Consider the following 23,317-nt stretch of genomic DNA (forward strand, 5'->3'; position numbering starts at 1 on the left):
GGCTAAAAGAAGAAACTTTTTTTGCACTATATATGTGCTTTGTTACAGGAAAGAGAGAAAGAATAGGAATATCCCTGAAATAGGTGATCAAAGTGCAGGAGTGCATGAGAGGCAAGCTGTAATCTTGAATGCCACATTCCACAAACTACAATCAATGTCAGCTGCAGCCAGCCAAGTGTATCTGCCACTGTCAAAGGGAAGAGGTGATTACAGAGGACTTGCAGTCAAGAGTGCAAATGCACAGGCACTGATACTGGGTGGTTGTGCACAACAACCGTTGCCATTGTTTGTACACTGTATTTTGCTATGACAGTTCGGATTCACTAAGGCCAGACCACCGCAGGCTGCAGACCTTTCTGCTGAATTTGCATATTCTTTGTGTTCATGTTTTTCTCTGTTTTGGCCTTTTGAGGGACTTACAAGGTGTACCCTTCTTCTTCCCTATTAACAGCTGCAATAGGCTCCAGCGCCCCTACAACTCTAAACTGGACAAAGAGGATACCCTCCGAATCTCCCCCCCAAAAAAACATCTATATAGAAAATACCCAAAGCCTGTCAGCTCAATTGTTAGAATTCTCAGGGGGGTTGTGCCAGTACCTGACAGACTTGTCTTTGTTAGCACCATTGAGCAACAGACTCTGAGCTCCTGGGACGTTTAGAGGAAAGGACAGATGGCAGGTTTCAGACTTGCTGTGTTCACTGTCTGTCTGTGGACATAAGGACACTGAAAGTGCTCTTCTTAGTTTTACTGCAGCAGAAAAAGACATGCACATTGGCTATAAATATAGTACAGAGCCCAATATGCTTACTGCAATATTTGCTGTTCTTTTTTGTATACAGTCACAAATGTCAATTTAAAAAAATTCAAATGCATACATTTTTAAAGAGCCTCCTGAAAATGTGTTTATTCCTAACTCTTTGGTACAAGAAACTGATTGAAAAATGATTTATTCACTGCATGTTTATGTCTGTGCAAGGTTGAGATGGAAGTGCACATGAAAACTGCCCCATAAACCATTCAGACTACCAACACAATAGAGACACAATCAAAACTGTCAGATTACTTATTACCCCGTGATAATAACTCAGAAATAGTCCAAATAGTTTGGATGTATTTTTTATTTCTTTCCATTTTACGTAAAGTTTCTGTTTATATCATAGGTTTGTGGCGCATTTCTATCCTAAAGAAAAAGATATAAAACTTCAAATATTTCACAAGATGTTAAGATACATGGAAAAACCTCACGCAATTTTTCAATTTGGAAACACTATGCCCATCTTTTAGCAACACTTGTTAAAGATGCTTTGGATCTATAAAGATTTACAGAGCCCTCTTGTACACTGAAAAAAAAAATCTTGCAGACCAATCGGACCAATTAAACATATTTTTAATACAGAAATGTGGGCTATGTGAAAATCATGTTTAACGTACTTAAACATATTTTATTTTATTTTATTTTATTGAGCAGATGAAATAAAAGGTTGCAAGAAATTTATTTATAAACTTAAAAAAAACAAACATTTTGCGGTCCTGCAGTACTTTAATCTGGACGATTTTGGCCCATATGGCGAAAATCTTGGACACTATAGCGATGGACGTTTGACTTGTAACGTGTCAGCACTTTTATTTTGAAAAACAACAAGTGACTTCCGGTTAGTTTGTGGTTTTGTCCAGGCAGTTCAGAGGAAGAAGGCACAACCCGAAACATTTCGACTCTTTAACGTGGGAAAATGGGGGCCTGTATGGCTTTGTGCTCCTTGGCCAGCTGTGTGAGTATCTGTTTATGACACTAAGCGTTATCTCACATTTTAAACCACAGCTTTTTGCTGTCGATGGTTAAAGTGGATTTGCGCTAACATGACCTGTCTAGCTGAAAGCTAAAGCTAACTTTAATCTTCCACATATAATAGTTAATTAATAGGTTAAATCGTATGTTAGCCATACTTTGCTGCTCTGAAACATTCAGACAGATTTTATTTGAGAGGCTGTCCGTCAGTATGACTGAATAAGCGTCCGAACTGAGCGAAAACACTTCAACATGTTTACCTTTACGTACACGTCACCTGACATTTGACGTTACGGTGTAACGCGGTCAGTTTTAACCAGCTGTTTGTATGCTAATTTGTTTCTCTTGAATAAACAGCGACTAGTGGCCTTAGACCAGCCAGTTTTTAATAAGTTGGATAAGTGGATGGTTGAAATTGTGAAAGTTTTATTTTAACAGGATTAAGTATGTGACAAAAAGCCAAGAAGCTAGTGCTATCAAGTTTTGTTAGCCTAAATCTACAGAAATATTCACTGTGTTTTATTACGTCGTCGTGAGTTTGCACTTGTGATGTACTGGTAAATGACGATCTTGTTTAATTATTTACTAGGTCAGTATTTCCAATAGAACACAAAAGGTTTATGATATCTACTTGACCTTGACCTGCATTGAGGCAGTTGATGTTGAGGGATTTTATTCATTTTTTTTTATTATTTAAACCCGCTTGGCGTTTTACCTTGTCTCCATTTATCTCCAGGCCTCATGTCTGTGTGGCTCAGCACCATGCCTTGTGTGTGGCTGCTGTCCTTCCTCCAATAACTCCACAGTGACACGGCTGGTTTTCTCTTTCTTTCTGCTTCTGGGAACTATGGTCTCCGTCATCATGATCCTACCTGGAATGGAAACACAACTCCGCAAAGTGAGCTCCCACAGCCAACATGTTGCAATAAGAAGAAAAGGAATATAACAATGGGGGTTTACACAACTTCGTAAAATGCATCATGTGTCAAATCGTACAAATATACAGCTCATGCTGTATAGATGATAGACAATGGATTTTGTTTCGGGATATCAGTAAAGGAGTCTTTCTGCATATGTGTTCCACAGTTATCTGTTCCTTAGTGTTAGTCTGTCATATAAGATCCTGATAGAAAATCATTAAAGTTTATGGCTGTCAAGTTAAAAAAAAAAAAAGTCGAAGGGTATGAATACTTTTGCACTTTCAGGTGTTGTATTTGTGTTGACGTTCCTAAATTTAAAGGTTTGTGTACTGAGAGAGGCAGTTTGTGTATCTGTGAGAGATTTTACTCCATGCGTTTAATTTTCCTTCTGTAGATCCCAGGATTTTGCCAGGGAGGAACGACCATACTTGGTATCGAAAACCAGGTCAAGTGTGACGTTATTGTGGGGTACAAGTCTGTGTATCGCATGTGCTTTGCCATGGCCTGCTTCTTCTTTCTGTTCTCGGCCATAATGATTCGCGTCCGGAACAGCAGAGACCCAAGAGCGGTGATTCAAAATGGGTGAGCTCCCTGTTGGCTTTTTAGTGGACACATCCGGTCAGAGCTGCAGTACTTTTTGTCGTCCTCATCGTGCAGTTGTAAATGAATTTTTCTTCTCCAGATTCTGGTTCTTCAAATTTCTGATACTAGTTGGGATCACAGTGGGAGCGTTTTTTATCCCGGATGGAGCATTTAATTCTGGTGAGGACTAATTTCTATATTTCCTGTTGATCATATTTCTATACATGTAGGTTAGGGTTTAAAACCTGAATAGTAAACTTACGAGTCATTTTCCTTGGTCTTTCACAGTGTGGTTTTACTTTGGATTAGTAGGATCCTTCATCTTCATTTTGATTCAGCTCATTCTCCTGATTGACTTCGCTCACTCGTGGAATAAGATCTGGGTTGGAAATGCTGAGGAAACCCAGAACAAATGCTGGTTTGCAGGTGAAGTTTTGGAAAACAAAAAAGCAACAACAAAAAAACAAACAAACAAAAAAAGTTTACTGTTGTTATGGCTGACTCTACACCTTGTATTAAAGTTGTGAAACATACATTTTTTTTTTAAACGAAAACTGGGGCTAAAATCCAAATTTCCAGTATGCAGTGTAAAAGTTGTAGAAATCAGCACTGTCTGGGGTGGAGGATGTATGTGAACATGCTGTAGCGTTCAACCACATTAATCGATAATACAAAGGGTGATGGCAAACCTGTTGAGGTGAGGAGATTCAAGAAAAGCTGACAGCTTTCTCAGGAGTCCCTTATTAGTAATTATTGGTACATATAAAAGGTAAATTCTCATCCTGACCACAAGGTTCCTGCAGGAGTCATACTAAATGTCTAAAATATCTAAGCACAAAAGATGAACATTCTAATGTGCATAAAGAAGTTGTAGTAGGAAGGTTCAATGTCTCTGTTGTTGTTTCTGTCATGTAGACTGCAAACAATAATGATAGAAACAAATATCGACTAAGACTAACCCAACAGGAAGAGTTGAATAGACTGAAAGCTTCTCGCATTATATTTGACATCTATCTCTGGTAAAGCAGCTTATTCTCCTTCATCCAAAAAATGTTTTGTTTATTTGCTTTTTTTAAATGTGGTAGTTTTGTTGTTCTTCTAAATATGGATTATTTTTAAATATGACATTTTGAGTTGTATTTTCTGCTATGCAGTGGTATTTCTGTCCAGTTTCCACAGTGGTTTTTAAAATTACCCACAAGGTCTTTAAATGTAAAAGATTGATGTCATGATCAATATTTCTCAACTCTTCCCAAATAAAATTTTACATTGATCTTGTACATTTTAGCTGTGTAGGACGTATGTCTCACATGTGGAAAATATTTAGAAATGATTTATCAGTCTAATTTTATATATTTATTTACTTCACTAAAGTAGTGTGTAGACTTTGAGAGCTACAGCATCTATACACTCCCAAATTACACTTGTTTGTGTCTCACCTTGTTTTTCTTCTTTTCAGGTCTGTTGTCCTTCACCGTCCTCCAATATGTGCTGGCTTTCTCTGCTGTGGTGCTTTTCTACATTTACTACACGCAGCCAGACGACTGCACTGAGCACAAAGTCTTTATCAGCCTCAACCTCATCTTCTGCCTCATCATTTCTGTTGTGTCCATCTTACCAAAAATACAGGTAAAGTTTCTCATTGTGTCTTCGATTGTAGGAGAAATCTGTTAATCGCCCATCTTGTGTTTTTAGATGCTTTGTTTTCAGGAAACTCATGTTTCCAGTTTGGCCAGTAGATTTTATTTTCAGAGTAAACAACTCTTTTCATAAAAATCTTCATATCAAAGCAGTGAATTGCTAATGCTTACCACTTTGCATACTTTGGCCACTTAAATGTTTGTGTTTTTGTCCTGTTTATTACAGGAAGCTCAGCCACACTCTGGTCTCCTCCAGGCGTCCCTCATTTCTCTTTACACCATGTATGTCACTTGGTCAGCCATGACCAACAATCCAAGTGAGTGGTAACCAAAGTCTCAATTCCCTCCTCTTTTTTTTAATAAGTCATGTTAACGCTCAATGTTTCCTACATGTGCTTGTTAACGTGCTGCAGCTTTTCAATTACGATGGTGAGTTCTAATGTAGCATAATGCCTGACCACTAAACAGTTGTAGCTAATTTTAGCAACCAACCTTTGTGTTTTTTGTGCATGATCTGTAGTTTGTTAGTGGAAAAACAAGAATGGAGAGTCTTGTGATGAACTTAGTTTTCTGCATTCTTTTCAAACCTGTTGCAGGATTTCCCACTGAAAATATTGTTATTAAAGTAATAATAATAATAAAAATCAACCTTTAATTTTAGTATTAAAAAAAGTCTGTGAAGTAAAGTGGCAAATTAATAGAAGAGTAGAATAGTATCAACATGTCATTTATTGTCCATCAGTGAGGAAAGTCAGGAGTAGCAAAGTGACAGGCAAGTTGAAGAATGTAAATTTACTCATAAATAAAAATATAAAGCAAAGTGAGAAAAGAGATTGACCAGAGAATGTAAAGGACATTTTACTGCATAATTAAAAAAACATACTGTAGGTGTTAAAAATACCATGCTCAGATTTGGAAAAATGATTTGGAAAAATGTGCAGCAGATTAGAATAATTTAGAAAAATGTGGATGTATTTGTGCAACAGACAGTCCATATCATGCACCACAGCTTTATTTTAAGTTCTTTGAAGGTTTTTGGGAGCTTTTATGAAGTGTGGTGGATTTCTAACAGTCCATATGTTTATATTCTCTAGATCTGAGATGTAACCCGAGCTTGTTGAGTCTCGTCTTGCACGCCAACACCACCCAACCATCTGCCAGCCCAGACTCGGGACACGTGCAGTGGTGGGATGCTCAGGGCATCGTTGGTTTGATCATCTTCCTCTTCTGTACTCTCTACGCCAGGTAGACATAAAAGGACCCCATTTTAATTTGTCATGATCAAACTTCATTGGGAGTCTCAATGCCATAAATGCACACAAAACACTATCAGAAAATCATAAAATATGAAAATCATATGTAAAAACAAATAAGCTTACATACATTTTTGCCAGTATGCCCTCAATCTGGCTAAACTAGTTACAATGCTCATTACAGCGCTGCCCCAACATTAACTTAAATTTTCTTTAAAGTAATATACACATTTTTGTAAAGTTTCTTTCTTTAAATGTGAAAACTTCTGTACAACAGACATCTTGCTAGCAGTCCTCTTTCATCAGGGAAGGATTTTCAATGGATCAGTATGCAGTTTGCAACTTCAAGCCACGTTGTTTCGTCTGATGGCCACAAGAGGGCAATATAGATTAGTGTCCAATCTGCTTTAAAGCAAGGCTGCTTTAATTTAGCAGAAGTGAAACAGTGATACTTGTTGGGTCATAAACCTTACAACAGGTCTGTTATATCATCATTGTTCAAATGATAGGTGATGAAAGGACTAAAGTACTTCACGTTGCGTTGTTGGACATTTTAAACACAGTTTCGACCAACACAAAATAGTGCATTATTGTGAAGTGGAAGGACATTTATACGAGGTTTTCAAAAAATTTTCTTGGCATGCAGTTATACTAAGCCCAGTTTGCAGTGACACCACAAAAACAAACTCCAGTGTATTGTCTCTCTTTGTGTAATTTAAGCTCAGTATAAATTCATCTGATCTGTGAAGAACTCAGAGGTTTTGTACAGAAGATTGATGGATAATCAGTATCATGAAGACCAAGGAATACAGCAGCCAGGTCAGGGATTAAGGGGCTGATAAAGTGGGTCCATCACAAAACAATACCATGAAAATACACTGAAATTGGGCAAATATTAATATGTTCAAGGTGTATAGCTGCTTTATACACATTACACCATATTACTCAGCTTTAGATGGCAGCCAGCCTCAAACGGATCATTTAATGAGCAGAGGGTTTAGACATGCCTTCCATGTCTCTAAAAGAAACACGTTTTACTTTACTGGTTTCATCCTCTTTTGCGCTCTTCAGTATCCGCTCATCCAGCAACGCTCAGGTGAACAAGCTGATGCAAACAGAGGAGGGCACAGGATACGGCGGCGAGGGAGTCGTGGGGGAGGACGGCGTGCGCAGGGCTGTCGACAATGAGGAGGAGAATGTCACTTACAGCTACTCCTTTTTCCACTTCCACCTCTGCCTGGCCTCGCTCTACATCATGATGACGCTGACCAACTGGTACCAGTAAGTGTTGTTAGGAGATGAAAGCAGGTGGTCGAATGTGATGCAGTCAAATAAAACAAAGATGTGAAAATGTAGCAATTAGCTGTCATTTTTTGTATATTCTTCTGGGTGGATGTTTATGGATAGGGTTAAAATTTTAAACCACAATGAGACCAAGGATAGCACCTAAATATTTTGAACTCATTTGGTTTAGCCTTAAGTTTTTCTCCATTCTGTGTAGAACCACCAGATGGCGCCTTACAGCAACAGAAATGTCAGATTGAATATTTTTATTCATTTAAAAAGACTTTCACCCTCCCCTGGACATTTTCTTCAAAAAAGTTCAGATAAACGTCAGAAGCTGTAATATTTTGAGTTGTTTATTAACTTGTGCGTCTCCTTGTGTGTGCCCTGTCAGACCAGACACCACCACACAAGCCATGCAGAGCACGATGCCAGCTGTGTGGGTGAAGATGTGCTCTAGCTGGCTGGGCCTCGGGCTCTACCTCTGGACCCTCATCGCCCCTCTTATCTTCCCTGAAAGGGATTTCAGCTAAGCACTCGATGTCCTTGACTTGTTTGTCCTTCCTGTTTTCTCCTTGCACACTAGACAGTTTGAAGGATGCTATAAAAGGAACTAAAAAGAGTGAAATGAAGACTTTGAAATATCATTTTTGTTGGGAGTTGTTTTCACATTGTGTGTCACCTGTTTGCGTTATGTTGTCTAACCGCTTTTGCTAGTAATAATCATTACAGCAGTATGAAAGTTTACGCTGATTTACAGCTTGTTCAATAATGACTTCAGCTTTTTCTTAATGTGATGGGCAACCCTCTGTTCTTTTGCATTTATATTTTAATGTAGAATTTTAGACTCTGCACTCTTGTAAACACTCAGCAACAAGGCACTTTCAGTACCTCAGAAATTTCACTCATAGATTCTCTATTAATAGCCTTTCTGATCAGACACCTGATTGGCCAGGTGTCTGGAAAACCCCCGATTATCTGTACTGCCTCACTGCAGAGGGTGAAATAAGGGGAGCCCTGCTCAGGAGCCCCACAGTGAAGCGAGTGTGAGCGTTAGATAAGACTAATAAGGCACGCCCTGCAGATCATAACAGGGCTTCCCTGATGCTGCTCAGCTGTATGCATAGCCACGTCACTACATCTTAAGCTGCCGACCGACCGCTGGTCTAATCTTAGCTCTTCCTCGTCTGCTCTAATTTGAGACGGTTTATTCCCGGTGCTAAACTTTTCCTCCCCGTCTGACAGCATTCAGGCTCGGACAGCCACGGGCAACAATCTTTACCTTTTTATTGCAGTCTGTTGCAGCTGGGAAACTTTTCTTGATCCTCAGCTAATCAAGAACATGCAGTGGGCAGAAAAAAAGGTCCCAGCAGCTGCAGCACTAACTCAGCACAACTTAGTTTTTTTAGTTTTTTATTATAAATGCCACATTTGTCAAGAGACATGAGCAGAAACATAGAAGTTTTAAATGTTGTACAAACAGAAGTAATGCGTTTCAGAAGTGATCGAATTGCTGTTAAATTGTATTGACGTTCATAGTGATTGGACGGTTGTAATGCTGGTACAATAATTATGCATTATGTAGTTACCTCATTTATATGGAAATGGGAATATTATCAGTATATTTTGCACATGTCAAAAGCAGTTTTTTGTTCAGTCCTAAACATTTTATTCTTTTGTGTTTAATATTTTTCAAAAAATGTCTTCATAAATATATGAAATGTGTATTGTGAAATGAGTGATCGTTTTTTTTCCCTCTGCAGTTTTACATTTCATCCCCTTTAAGAATGTTATTTTGGGTAATTTTATGTTTCCAGTTCAGTTTTATAAAACTATCAAGTGCCTCTTTGTAGTCCTGGTACTTCAGAAGGAAGATGTGCTTTTATGACTTACCTGAACATTGTGGTGAGCCATTGCATGTCCTCAGGCACTGGTCTGTCATGTGATTTTAAACTTGTATGTAATGCATTGAAAATCACATCTAATAAAGGTACAGGTTTCTTTCAGTGAGGATAAAGTGTGTTTCTTGTTCCTTGTCTGATGAATCTCATAAAGACCCAATAACTTTGAGTAATATAGGCATGTTACATCATGTTCTGTTCTCCCAGAGGAGCATCATGGACAGTACTAAGGTCATCTGAATACACACAAAGCATTTTGCTCATTTTTAGATTTTTTAACGTAGCTGTAACATAGTTCTCCCAATAGAAAAAAGATGACTGGATTTTATTCAGATTTCCCTGATTTGATTGTCTCCCATAGACAAAGAATGACTAGATGTAAATGATTTCAAGTGCTTACAAGTTCTTAACTGAGTTTTATTCCTTTTTTGTTGCCAAGTGACCTGTCCTCCTTCCGCTGCTTCTGAATCAAAGCCTCGGGTTGTAGAGCGTACGAGGCGATTCCTTCAAGCTTACATGGGAGACAGAACGTGTTGGTTTTGGCTGCTCCTGACTCTAAAGTTAAACCATGCCACATCCACTGGACTTGCACCCTCACGCTGCTCCACCTCTCTCTCAGCCTATCAATTACAATCCTGATTTTATCTGTTGTGTCACAGCTTAGTTGCGACCAAAATCTGATTTTATCTTTAGTCCCAAGGGGCGATAAATGCTTTGCAGAAGATTACACAAACATGTGTTCGTGCAGTTGATTATAAACAATTACAGTTCAACGACAGAAAGGGTCACTTCTTTCAAAATATTGGTTGTATTTTGGTGCAAACACTTGTGCTGGGTGGCCAAGCTTGTGACATACTTAAGTTGTGGTTGTGGTCACACAAAGTCTTTCCGAAGGGCCATAAATAGCCTGCATGCCTCACTTTGGGCACCCATGACCATTGTAGCACTTTGCCTGAAACTGCCCCTCAAAATTGGACCTAAACACTCAGTGTATTTTTTATTTTTTTGTCTTTGTTTGCTTTCATAAGAAGTGCTAAAAATATCCAGCAGCTATTTGTTGTGTCGCTGCAGAACAAACATTTGTGTGTATCTGTGGTCACAAGTGGTTTCACGTGCATCAAACTATACTGAAAACGTCCCGTGAATCTTAATGTAACACGAAGATGTTCATAATGCAGAGTAAATTTAATAGATTGTTTTTAAAAAAACAAACTTTGTAGCGCCATCTGAAGAAGACCTGCATTCCTTAAAAATGTATCCAGATGATAATGTGTTATTGTAGAAAACATGATTCTGACAGAGCAATGATTCAGGATCTCTTTCTCTTGACACAGAAATGTCAAGATTTTATTTCTTCTAAAACTGCAGAATGACTGAAGTCCCACTTTTTCCACGTTTAGAAAGCTTATAAAAAACCCCCAGCATGTTTATTTATAAATTTGAGCTGAACAAAAATCAAATGAAAAGGTTAGAAACCTGAATTTATATGATGGTTCTGTAATCTTTTTATTTCCTGTTGAAATCTACACTACTTTGTCTGATAAGAAAAACAACAGCACATTTGCCTGCTACAGTCACTCTTACAGCTCACAGTCCATACATTTCTGTTTGTTTTCGCTTACTTTTCTAATGTAAGCTTAAAAAAAAAGACTACAAGAAAAAATACAACTGCAAGAAAAATATCCGACATAACTTAAATGTGCATTGCAAGCCGAAGACGAAAAATGGGCAAACTTACATGCTTGTGTCATGATGAAACATGGTGGTGAAACATGTCGTCGTGCTTGTGAACTCTGATGCCCTTCTCAGACTCAGCAACGTGCTGCACAGCATGGCGATGCATTCATCCACCAGACTCATGTGAAAAAGGGCCTGCTGAGTCTTGTGCGGCCACCGTCTCTGCTCCCAGGCATCTGTAGCAAACTAGCTTCTATTAAGATTTAATGCGGCTCCTCAGCAGGAGCAGACATGCAGCGTCTCTTTGAAATCTCGGTTCATTTTTATCTTAATTGTTTTTAGCTCCTAGTTAGAGCTTCAGAAGGATCCAACTGAGTTTCATAAAACTGAAGAACTCTGCCCTGAACTCGGCGTCTGAAAAATGCGACTGCCCGTGGACGCAGCCAGCAGCATCTGAGAACAAAATTAGCCGAGCATCATAAATCTCTCTTTAATGTCCCCCCCGTTAACGTCAGGTGTACAAACTCAAACTGTTTTTTCTCGCAGGGACAGATTTAAGGGTGCTCTCGGTCTTTGGCTGTTGGCTCCAGCGTCATAAATCCTGCCTTCGTTTCCTCTCCCGTCCTCGGATGCAATTTGTCGCTGTAATAAGAGATCAGAGGCTGTAATGTGTCGATTATGAGCCACTTAGTGCGACTGTGCAGCCGCGCTTGGTTAGGCGTCCTGGGATTTTTAATTGCAGATTGACTAAGACAATTGTTATCACTTGCAGGGTTCGGTCTGACCTTAACCCCCGCTTTCATTTTCTCACATTAGCTGGTAAATGTCAGCGTTATCTGCATGTTGCATTTGTCAGGAATAAACCCCTCCTCTACAGTAAAACAGATAGATTACTGTAATATCTTTGTTTCTGACTTTATGCTGAGATAAATGAGCTGAACCACTGCTGTGATGCTGCTCTAGGTGCATGTCATTTGGGGAAGGGAGCGTGTTTCCCTGACCACCTCGCCACACCGACTTGAGATGCCTGTCTGAGGTGTAATTAGGTTTAAAGAGTTGAATCCAGGCCCCATTAAATTATATTCTGCATGCAGGGGAGTTAATTGGGTTTGGGCCCTGCTGGCATATTGCATGTGCACTGGAAACATTCACCCAACATTAAGCCCCAATTAGGCTTTCCATGATGGGAAACTTGTTGCTGGATGATGGGATGTACAGATGCTGATGGTTGACAAGACCGATGGTGCAGTTTTTTCTGCAGTAATTGCGATGTGGCAACAAGCTTATATGTACAGTTAAACGAAGCCTCGCAAAAGTCTTCCTGCCTCTTGTACTGCTTCACTTTGCAATCACAAACGTTAGTGGTCTTATTGGGTGTTTATGTGATAAGCAAATGCAGAGTTGGGAATAACAATGAAGATGAAAGTGAACTTCCAAGTCTGAAGTCTTTTGCAACAGGTTTCCTTCCAGGATTGCTCTATATTTAGCTCCACCTTTCTTCCCATCAACTCTGACTCACTTCCCTGTCTCTGCTGAGGAAAAGTGTGAAGCCGCCACAACCATGTTTAACACATGTTCCAGAAAAGCAGTTCTATTCTTATCTGACCAGACTCTTTCTTCCACATGTTTGCTTCCTTACACAGTCTGGGGCAAAGTGAGAAGCAGAGCTCACAATGATATATATATTTTATCAAAACCCAAAGGTTTCTTTTATTCGATTTCTACTCTACTATAAATGCCAGCTTTGTGGAGAGCACAACTCACAGTTGTCTTGTTGACAGATTTTCCCAACTGAGCTGTGGATCTTTGCAGCTCCTCCAGAGTTACTCTGATCCTGTGGCTGCTTCCCTGAATACTGGTAAGAAAATACTCAATTTGTACTGACATAAAAAGGTCCACCAACTAAGAGACCACTAACAGCAATTGGTTTTGTTGGATTTCATTTAGGCACATCAGAATAAAGAGGGCTGAATAAGCTGCAGATATATTCTTTGTAATTCTTTTACAAAGCCCTGCCTTGTTATAATCTACTGAAAACCTTATTAGGTTTTTTTTTTGTTTTTTTTTGCAGTTGTTTTCCAGATTGTTTTGCTGTGGAGTCTCTCTGAGAATGAAAGTTTGTGTGTGTCAGTAGAGCTCCCCAGTGCGCATGCTCTCTGCTCAGCTCAGAGCAGCAGCTAATGCAGTTATATAACAGTCAGCGCAGCCGGCGTCTGCTGTGAGCCAAATGCCAGGCCAGTCTGGTTACATAAGCCTGTCAGAGTCATATTGTAGCAGCGCAGAGCGCTCACACCATGGCGTGGCTCTGCGCTCTTTTCGCCGTCTCCTCCTCTCACTCTCGCTTCCTCCCGCTGTATTACTTTGCTCCTCTGTCCTCCCCTCTTTTTCCACACCCCACCCTCTCCTTCTTTCCTTTCCTTTCCTCTGCTTCCTCTTCCTCCTCTGCTGCAGCGCTGCTCTCCGCACTGAGAACAAAAGAGTTAAAGAGTGCTGGATGCAGATGCGGAGACAGCTCGGAAAATGGGAGGCAAAAAAGTTGCACTAAGCACATAAATCCTCACGCATGTGATTCATTCTACATCAGGTTCTCATAAGATAAACATCACTCTGGATTTTAGGTTACTGCTCGTCTCATAGGGGATCTTTGAGGTGTACTGGCTGCCCCTGTCCTTTGCTGCCTGCTGGGCCTTAGGGATCCGTTTGATCTGCTCAACACCAGTCAAGGCTGTATCTCTCGGTGACCTTTGCTATACCTGACCCTCAACACCACTCTTCTTGTCCCTCAGGTATTAGAAGGACAAAGGATTGGGTCAAAATGAGACACAACGAGGCAAGAGATGTGTGGAAAATGTTTCTACACATGTTACTCTGCCAGTAACATTTTTATGTTGCCTCCAGAAAATATTAAAACTGTGCAACTGGAGGGTCAGCTGTGGGGCTCACACCAGCCCCAAAAGAATCTAACTATTTTTATTAGGCTATTTATAAAAAATGGCGCCGGGAGTAAAAGCCCCACTATTGAGGACAGAAATGAACATAAAAATAAATAAATGAATTACTCATTGACTATTGTTGGTTTTATGCCCACATTTCATCACTTTCCCTTAATTCTTTTCATACCGATAATGTAAAAACATGGCATTTGAGATTTTACTCTCTTCTTGCTAAGTATTTTTTATGAATAATTGAGACAAATATTCATAAAAATGCTCATAATTCCAAATATTTTCTAGTTTAAGACACAATAATGCCATACATTTTGGTTGGGACACCTCATTGGGCCGGTTGACTTGTAAAATACGAGAGATTATGAGAGATTATGACTTAATTACACCAAAACAAGTCCAATTAGCATCCTTATTGTAAATATAATTATGTTTCTATACATAAAACTATGAGCAAAGTACAGAAAATAATTTTAATTTGTCTATTGTCAAAGTGGGAAATAAACCTCCCTCTGTGGACAGCTCTGTTTCCTGCCCCATGAAGTAAGAAATATAGGTTTGTTTTTACTACATAATTGGTATTACTCCTAATATTAATAATCAGTACTAATAATGGTGCAAATAAGAAATTTTCAAAAAAATCTACAGTCTTCTGTTGGAGACATGTGAGTACAGGATTCCAGAAAGTTGCTCAATATTATCTTAGTTTAGTTTTTTTGTCATACAAATCAATTCAATTATGTAAGATTTTAGCATTTTCATGACAATTAAGTTCCATAATTTCTAAAAATGCATGATAAAAGAAAACTAAGCTGGCATACAATGATTTAAGTTGGAAAGTAACAAGAGTGAAATGTGGAAGTATTCACTTTGGAAAGAGTGGAGTGACCAAGAGCAACTCTTGTCGCATTTATGAAACACAATATCCACAAAAGTATTTAAAAATCCCGCATCACAGGTGAATGTTGAATACTGATCACCTGTAGCCATAAATGCACATTTTCCTCCTATTTTCGCCATCATCATCATCATCATCATCATCATCATCATCATGTCAAGTCAGGACACTTCCTTTTGTGAAACTCCATCTGGAAATATAACTAGTAGGCATAGAGCAAGATCATAATACTATATAGAACAAGACGTGACTGCATTTAAAGCAGACATTTAATGTTAATATTATGGCACTAATATTGCAACGATGATTTATTCTACATTTATTGTCCAGCTCTACCAACAGGATATGGGGGAATTGTTTGAGAGTGAGAGGAAACTCAGTCCTCCAGAAGAATTGATTACTTATAATTTGATCCACTGCTGTTTTAGCTCCAATTTCTTATGTCGTATTCACAAACAAAGCGCGTGTAAACTCTAAAACCATAGATGCAAATTAAAACGCCTCAAAAACATGTCATGTCCACCTCAAAGCCAGCTAGTGTGAAAACTCCTGAGCCCACTACGCCGAGCTCTCCCTGCTAATTACAATAGTCTGAACCAGGAACTGCTGCTGCCAGCCAATGGCCTCCGCCGCCAGCTCATGGTTATTCATGAGGCGCGCCAGTCCACTGGTGGAGGCTGACAGGAGGGCGGCGCACAGCGGGAGCTGCCGTGCGGGGAGCGCGGAGTGTGTGATGCGTAGGGCGAGATGTTGTTTTGTTGTGGCGATCAGCTGAACGTGGCATCGCCGTCCGGTCTGACACAGCGGCAGCAGCGGGCACCCCGCACCCCAGCACGACCAACAGCAACGCGACTCTGCGTCCACAGCAGCGCCCCACGGCCGCCGCGTCCGGCGCATCTCAACCCAGGAAATGCGGACTTCTGGCCCTTTCGCTTCGGGATAGGTGGCTGCAGCGCGCACACCGTAGCGAGCTGGTAAATATTAACCGAAATGTTTGTGCCTGTGCGGGAGTTGGTTTCGGTTGTGCCGCGGTGGCTGCCAGAGAAAGAGAGTCAGAGAGAGAGAGAGAGAGAGAGAGAGAGAGAGAGAGGGGTGAGAAGTTGAGTGCAGATCCCACCCTTTACTTTCCTCTGCCTGATTGTGTGTTAAAGTTGAGCTGCGTGGACTGATTGTAGCGGTTTGTTTTGTTGATTGGTTGTTTAACATATGTTGCACGCAGACGAGATTAGCAGCAGGCAGGTCAGCTGGATTTCAGGCAGCTTGGGTAGCGGCTCAAGGTGCTGAGCGTACAGACGACAGCACATGTCTCATCATGGACCTTCACTCAACCTGCTCGGTCTTCTTACGATCCCAGCTGAGGAAAGCGGCGGATCTTGTGTCTGCGCGTGTGAAGAAGCAGACCCAGATGGTCCAGCCCGTGAGGTTGTCCAAAAAGGGCTGTACCGTCACTTTGTGGATTTGTAAAGGATGACATCATGCTTCTACTCTGTCGGTCTGCCCTTGCGGTGTAGATGGGCTAAGGCTTTTGTTTTGGTTTCTCTTTACATTGTGAGATAACGGTGTTACTTTTGTTGGACTTGTTGAACATGCAAATGAACCTCCAGGGAGGATTTTCAAGACTTTCCCCCTGAATGAAGCCTCATGTGAACAGATTTGCAAACACGTTTTAAAAGCAGTAAGAAAATACATATTACCTTTTTTTTTTTTTTAGGATAATTTGTTTATTGAGCTTACAGGTGCATCTAAATAAATTACAATATCATTAAAAAGTTCCTTAATTTCAGCACTTGTGTCCAAAAAGTGATTTGGATTTGTTGTATATGGTTTTATTTACTTACTTGCTTACTTACCGCTAGTGAAAACCCCAAATTTCAATTTTTTAGAAAATGTTATAGTTACACACAACTAGTAAAAAAAAGGATTTTATATCTTGAGATGTCTGCCTACTAAAAAGCATGTACAATATATGCATTCAGGTTTTGGTGGGTTTTCCTTTTGCGTCGATGGAGTTAACAGCCTGTGGCTCTGCTGAATTGCTGAGGAGGCTTTGATAGGAGCTTCCTCAGCATCATTAGGTTTGTTGTCTCTCATTTTGCTCATGACAAAACTCCATTGGTTCTACTGGGTTTAGGTGAAGAGACTATCATTATTGTGATAACTTCACATTGAAGTTGAACGTAAAGCCAAGTGGATTCTGTGCCTCTAAAGTCTTAATTTGCACTTAACTTGCAATTGATCCAAAGTCTTAATTTGTTACTTTCATAACAAAGGTAATAAAAATCCTTTTTCTTCAGGTCAGACTATTCTGACATTGTCCCTGGTTCAAGGCTTAGCACCTGGAATGCAGTTGCAGAGTGTCTCCTGCATGTGTTTGACGGCTCTTTACTCATGACTTCAGCCACAGTCCAAATCTTGTGAATCTCTCCCAACCTTTTGAAAAGGCTCTTCCCAACCCTCACATGTGGTCAAGCAGCCTGCCACGACTGTGACCACACTTTTTCTTCCACACTGTTTTGCTTCCACTCAACTTTCCATGTTCTTTGATACAGACCCTTTGAACATCCAACCTTTTTAGCAATGACCTTTTGTGACGTTTACTCCTTGTGCACAGAGTTACTGACAACTGTAAAGACAACACTCATTTTTCTGGTTGTGTAAGTCTTATCATGACAATAGCATAACATTTATCTAGTAAAAATCTAGTTATTGGTGTTATGTAATATTTTTGATTTTTGCTTTTCATTAGCCGCAAGCCACAGTTGTTAGAAATAATCTCTCTGTGTGTAATCAAGTCGCATTTATGTATATCAATTTTACACTTTTGACTCGCACAGATGTCCTGATGAGGCTCCACTTTTTTGGACACCCATCTCTACCTTTATTAGGATTTTTAACCAGAAAGTCAAGTTATGTGTTACCCAAGTGATGTATAAATTAAATAATATTTTAGCATTGGGTTGAAAAACAACTAATTATATATGGTTAATAGCACTGGTTTATACAGATAGAGTGGCACTACTAACGTGATACAAACGTTTAAGTTTGTATCAGCTTTTTTTTAAGAAAAAGCTGGAGCAGAAAGACATTTAGGCTATTTCAAAAATATGTACCTGTCCAACAACAAAATGTTTTGCTCAGAAAAAAACATTTTACATGTTTTGTTTTGCACGATTACCACAAGGATAATCTATTTGTGAACCATAATTCAAGTGGTTCCCTGTTGATTTAGGGATCCTAAGCAGAAGCTTAGTTCACTTACAACTTGGGCCGGCACTGGATAATAACATAATTGACCCTCTGATATTGTGAGGTAATTTGATGGTGAAGTTAGTTCATAATTTTCAGATGTGACCTATAGGTATTTGTTTTATTTGAAGAGCTTGAATGTACAGCTACACATCATAATGATGGTACACTTATCAGAATGCACACACAATATGTTCTCCCTTAGAGATGGGGTGTTGATGTTTATTTACCTGGAAATAATTACTGAGACATTTCCAAAGAGTTTAGATACTCTTCTGCTCACACTGAATATGAGATTAGGATTAAAAGAAGGGAAACTAAGACTTCCCAGGTATGGTGGAGGAGTAATGTTTACTTTTAGAGAAAGATGTGTCATACTTTATGAGGTCACAAGTGAACACAGGCTAACTTCAAGGATAACTAAGAGTGTCTTTGACTTTGGCTTCGTCAGTGTTTAGTTTTTCACACACAGGACTTGATGAACAGTGGGTTGCCAGGTTGGAGGATCAGGTTGAAAGCCAAAGATCATGTGATCTAGCAAGAAAGCTGGAACAAATCAGATGAACAGTGGTCGTAGAACTATGATTTGGATATGTTTTGTTTAGGTTATCAGTTCATCTTTTGGTCACTGATAGAAAAAAATGTATTCTGAATATTGAAACTCGGTTCTAAAGCACAACCTTTAGACTTAAAATGTCAATTATTTTTTATCTCTAATTCTGTTGTTCATCAAGTTAACTATTCAAAACGTTTATCTAAGTTTATATAAAAGCAGTGCAAGTTAAATCCAGTTATTCCTTGGAACAATGTCACGAGCTTGTATCTTTTAAAAGCGAAACTAACCAAACTAAACCAGTGATGCTGTTGTGTCATTTCCTCTCTTCGTGTCCCATACTGTCATACTTTAACCAACAGAACAAGACATACTGAGTGTAATGGTGAAGGGCTATGAATGGAGAGAAACCAACATGTTATTATTTCTTATTGAATCAGCACTAAGCAGCAACCTTGCAGTGCTCTTCTTCGGCCTGGGCCACCACTACTTGTGCTGCTGGCTGAAGAAAGACACTTGTTTAACAGGGCGTCCCAGGGGGAGGGCGGGGTGGGGCCACTTCTCCATTTCCATGCAAATAGGAAAGATTGTGTAATAGGCTGAATGGATCCTGCTCATATACTTTGACCCAGCAGCTGCTGCTATTATTTTTATGGCTGACAGAGATGGAAGGTAAAAGTTTTCTGCCAGGCTTACTTTGAAGTTTGTTTTATTACTTTGTAACGTGGCTGAAATAAAAGCGGGATGCTCTTTAAGAACAACAGCCAACCTTAAAAGCTGAGACTAAACGTGATCATTCATATGAGCCTGTCTGTCAACAGCTTGGCAGCGACAGTTTCATTACAAACTGCACTGGTATTTACTGCTGCAGAAACTTGCACAATGCATTTTCTCAGTTGTAGTTTAATGAAAACAGAAGTTTGTCATGACTGATTAGTGCATGATTCAGCCAGACATGTCCATATGTTGTTATTGGACTTTTTCCTACTCTTCCTAGTAGCTACAGATCAAAACAGGTCTTGTAAAGTGTTTTGCAACAGTAGTTACTGTTCAATCCACCATCTGAAACTGTGTGCTACAGCATAGTCTAAACCTACCATGGCTGCATTAATTAGAGAAACATCCAAGAAGTGAACTCTGGAGGAGCTGCAGAGATCCAGAGCCCAGGTGTCCTTGGCAGGACAGCTGATAGTCATATAGTCAAATCAAACAAATCTGGCCTTTAATGTGAATGGAACGGAAGAAATAAAAGCAATGTAGAAAACACATGGAGGAAGATGCTCTGGTCACATGAGGCATTTTATTTTGAGTTTTATATAATGTTTTAATGTCATTCCCTCATCAGATAACCTACCTGGAGTGTTGCTTTGATTCTTCCCTGAATGTTTGCGAAATCCTTGAATTTTCTGTGAAAGTCTTTTGGGGTGCCTGAACGCTTGCTTCCATAAAGCGCCGTCTATTTCTACACAGCTTCTCCTCAGTCTTCTACTGAGCTTCGTCTCACAGAGCACTCCTCAGCCGCGCCTTCCCCACTCAGCTCCACCAGACTAGTGGCAGCAGCAATTAGCAAACACCCGATGGGACTGCAAGTCAGCAGAACTTATTGTACTTAAATTGCTTCTCAGTGCAACGCTCCTAAGAGCAGTAGCAAATGACATCCTGGAGGAGCATTGTTGTGATGACGTGCTGAAGGCGGAAAGTCGGAAAGAGGAGCAGCTTCTTAAAGAGACGAGGGCCAATTTCAAGCTGTAAAATTACAAAGTCACATTTTTTTAAGTCATTGTTGATAGATACAGAATCTTTACAGCAACTGAAGGTAACAGAGTTACTTGACTGTGCTATAAAATGCCACCATGTGCTTGGAAAATACATAAAAACTCTCCTTTAGACTTTTTTGCCTACATGCAAATATTGTGTGGTGAAAAACTAATACTGCACACATTGTGCCATTATGAAACATAGCGGTGGCAGCATCATTCTGTACAGTTGTTTTTCATCAGAAGGGAGACAGAAGCTAGTCAGAGTCGATGGGAAGATAATTTGGAACTAAATCATCATGTGTGGGAAGATTTGAAAATGTATTCTTACAGAGCCTCTCTGTTCAGTCTAAATGATTTTATTTTATTTTACAACAAAGAATGAGCACATTTAGTCCCTAGATATGGAGAAATGTCAGAAATACACCCCAAAAACACATTCAGGCATATTTGCAGAACAGAAGTGTTTCTTGAAAATGTAAAAAAAAAAAATCACCAAGGAGTACTTTCTTCAAAACCTTTAATAGTAAATGGGGGTTGGACGTGAAGCCTGATGATTCAAGTGTAAAAAATTGCAACTGGGAGGGAAGTTTGGGAAGGATGGGGGTGTATTTGGAGCAGATTGTCAGACATGACTCCCATTATGACTGTAAAAAAGCTACTAATGATCACACTGGAGCAAAGAGTCAGCAACTCATCTGTTGTGCTTATTTGTCTGAATTCCTCATGCGGAAGTGTATTCTCTTTTATAACATGCAATATTAATATTCTGCTTCTCTTTATTTGCGTGACGCATTCCTCAAAGTGCTAATTGGCATGTGTGAGCCTGTTGAAGTTTCCATTCTGTATCAGAGGCTCAGTAAGAATGATGGCAGTATAAAAAAAAAAGAAAACAGTGACACACACCTAAGTCATAAAATCCTTTTTGCTGGCAGGCCGAAACCTTTCGATGTCCATGCTGTCGCTGATTAATCCTTTTCGGTGAAGCGCTGTTGAAGAATAGACCCACTGTTGTGCTGGGCGACCAGACTGAACCAGGAACAAGACATTGGATACACATTTACACGAGCACCCCGTCCAGAACGGAGGCCAGGAGTGCCATTCTGGCAGCCGCACAAGTGTCCCACTAGCCTAATAATCTTATTCCTAGGCATGCAGGGTGCTCCGAGCTGGTGCTTTATTAAGATCGGTGGAGGTTTGTGTGTAGAATATTTGTATCAAATTGTGTCACGGTGTGTGTAGTTGTCGGAGGTGGAAGGGGGTTCAGTTTTCTGTTCGCCTCTTGCTCAGCCCAGGGTGTTGGCTGCCTCTTGAACTGCAGATTAAGTTTCAGTGTGTGTGCCATGGGCCGGTGTCTGGATTTGTGTTACAGCTCGGATGCCTGGCCTGCTACCATGCGTATTTGCCCGGGGTTATGTAACGACGAATGCACACAATGATGTACATAGCAGCGCATGTTCTGCAGGATAGAGGAGCTCATAAAAACGGGCGGCTGTTCATTCACACACTCCTTTCGTAAGAGTTAATCATTACCTAGTCCTGCACAGTCGGTACCCAGCTGGAATGCTAGCAAGTTTGCCGTTTGTGATGGCACTCTTTCTTCAAAACAGGCCACATGTTTATTACATCAGAGCAATGCCAACTTTGCACCAGCCCATAAGTTATGCAATTGTTGCCTGATTTATATTTTGCATTGTTCTCTTGTGTATATCTTGTAATCCCTCTGTTTTCTTCTTATGGCAACACTGAGGGCACCTTTTTTGTGCACATTGGCTGGCGTTGTGAAACTGTTTTTGTTGTTGTGTGATTGTAAGCCGCTGAGCTGAACACCGCAGGTATGTTTGAAAAGGGATAGGTCACGATATCACTTGTGAGATTTGCGAAACTTGGGGGTGGGAGGAACTCATGAGAACATGAAAAGTCGAAGTTTTTAAAAAAGTTTCAGGGTAATTTTTGAAATGGCCAATTATTGTGCCTTTTGAATGGGATTAACACAATTTCATACATTTTTTTATTGGGGTTTTATTTTGTAGTAAAATGGTGCATAACCTTGAAGTGGAAGGAAACTGATATGTGTGGGGTTTTTTTATAAATAAAAAAAATAAGGAGTGGCATGCATCATGATGACTTTAAAGAACAAACCAGATAGGTCAGAGGTTAAGTTGTGGAGAGGTTTAAAGCAACGTTAAGTCCCAAGCATTCTCACACAGCACTGTTCAATCCATCGTCCCAAAATGGAAATTAATACTGCGAACCTATGAAGACATGGATGCTGACAGGCCAAGGAATGGAGTGAAATAAGAGGCAGCCAAGAGACCAATGGTAACTCTGAAGAAGCAACAGGGATCCACAACATGTGGCACATGCAGCTGCTCCAGTGAGTTTATTGCCTATAATAAAAAAAAAAAAAAAATTTTTTTGGATTATGGGCAACATTTTAAATGTGGGGGATAAACTAAGACTCGGGTTCACATATAGCCTCAAGCAGGTCAACAACCCTAAGGCAGAATGAACCAAATTGAGAATTTGTGGCAAGACTTGAAAACTGCCACTCATACATGCTATCAGCTCAACATGGTCTATTTGCTTCAGGCTGAACTTCAAATATTTTACAAAGATTTAGTAGTGGAGAGATACCCTAAAGACTTTCAGCTGTAATTTTAGCTAAAGGTGGTTTCACAAATAACTTGGTTTGATGCGATTATTAGATAATTGCTGCATGAAGTTGTTTTAACTGGATTTAATTTCTGTTGATAAAACTCTTATGAACTACACGTCAAAAGTTGTTTCCCTGTAACATGAAAAAAACATGGACAGGCTCAAAAGGGTGTTAAAACTTTAGTAAAGCTCTGTAACCTTGCAGGGCTGCACATT

General features: G+C 39.8%; 2 protein-coding genes across 3 annotated transcripts in view; both read left to right on the top strand.

Moving 5' to 3' along the window:
* The first annotated feature begins 1,640 nt into the window (after window positions 1–1,640).
* Window positions 1,641–9,476, top strand: serinc2l (serine incorporator 2, like). The gene is made up of 10 exons (XM_032559001.1): window positions 1,641–1,770; window positions 2,524–2,685; window positions 3,102–3,289; window positions 3,390–3,469; window positions 3,578–3,715; window positions 4,749–4,918; window positions 5,156–5,246; window positions 6,024–6,174; window positions 7,254–7,463; window positions 7,861–9,476. Exons 1-10 carry the CDS (start codon window positions 1,732–1,734, stop codon window positions 7,997–7,999), a joined length of 1,368 nt encoding a protein of 455 aa, XP_032414892.1. The 5' UTR covers window positions 1,641–1,731; the 3' UTR covers window positions 8,000–9,476.
* Window positions 9,477–15,568: 6,092 nt separating this feature from the next.
* The window catches only part of hivep3b (HIVEP zinc finger 3b), a 49,281-nt gene continuing 41,532 nt past the window's right edge, over window positions 15,569–23,317 (top strand). For both annotated transcript variants that reach the window (XM_032558017.1, XM_032558016.1), the window contains exon 1: window positions 15,569–15,861. The gene's annotated coding sequence lies outside the window, so the exon portion shown is untranslated. The remainder of the gene's footprint in view (window positions 15,862–23,317) is intronic.

This window comes from Xiphophorus hellerii, chromosome 3 (assembly GCF_003331165.1).
Source record: "Xiphophorus hellerii strain 12219 chromosome 3, Xiphophorus_hellerii-4.1, whole genome shotgun sequence".
Lineage (NCBI taxonomy): Eukaryota > Metazoa > Chordata > Actinopteri > Cyprinodontiformes > Poeciliidae > Xiphophorus > Xiphophorus hellerii.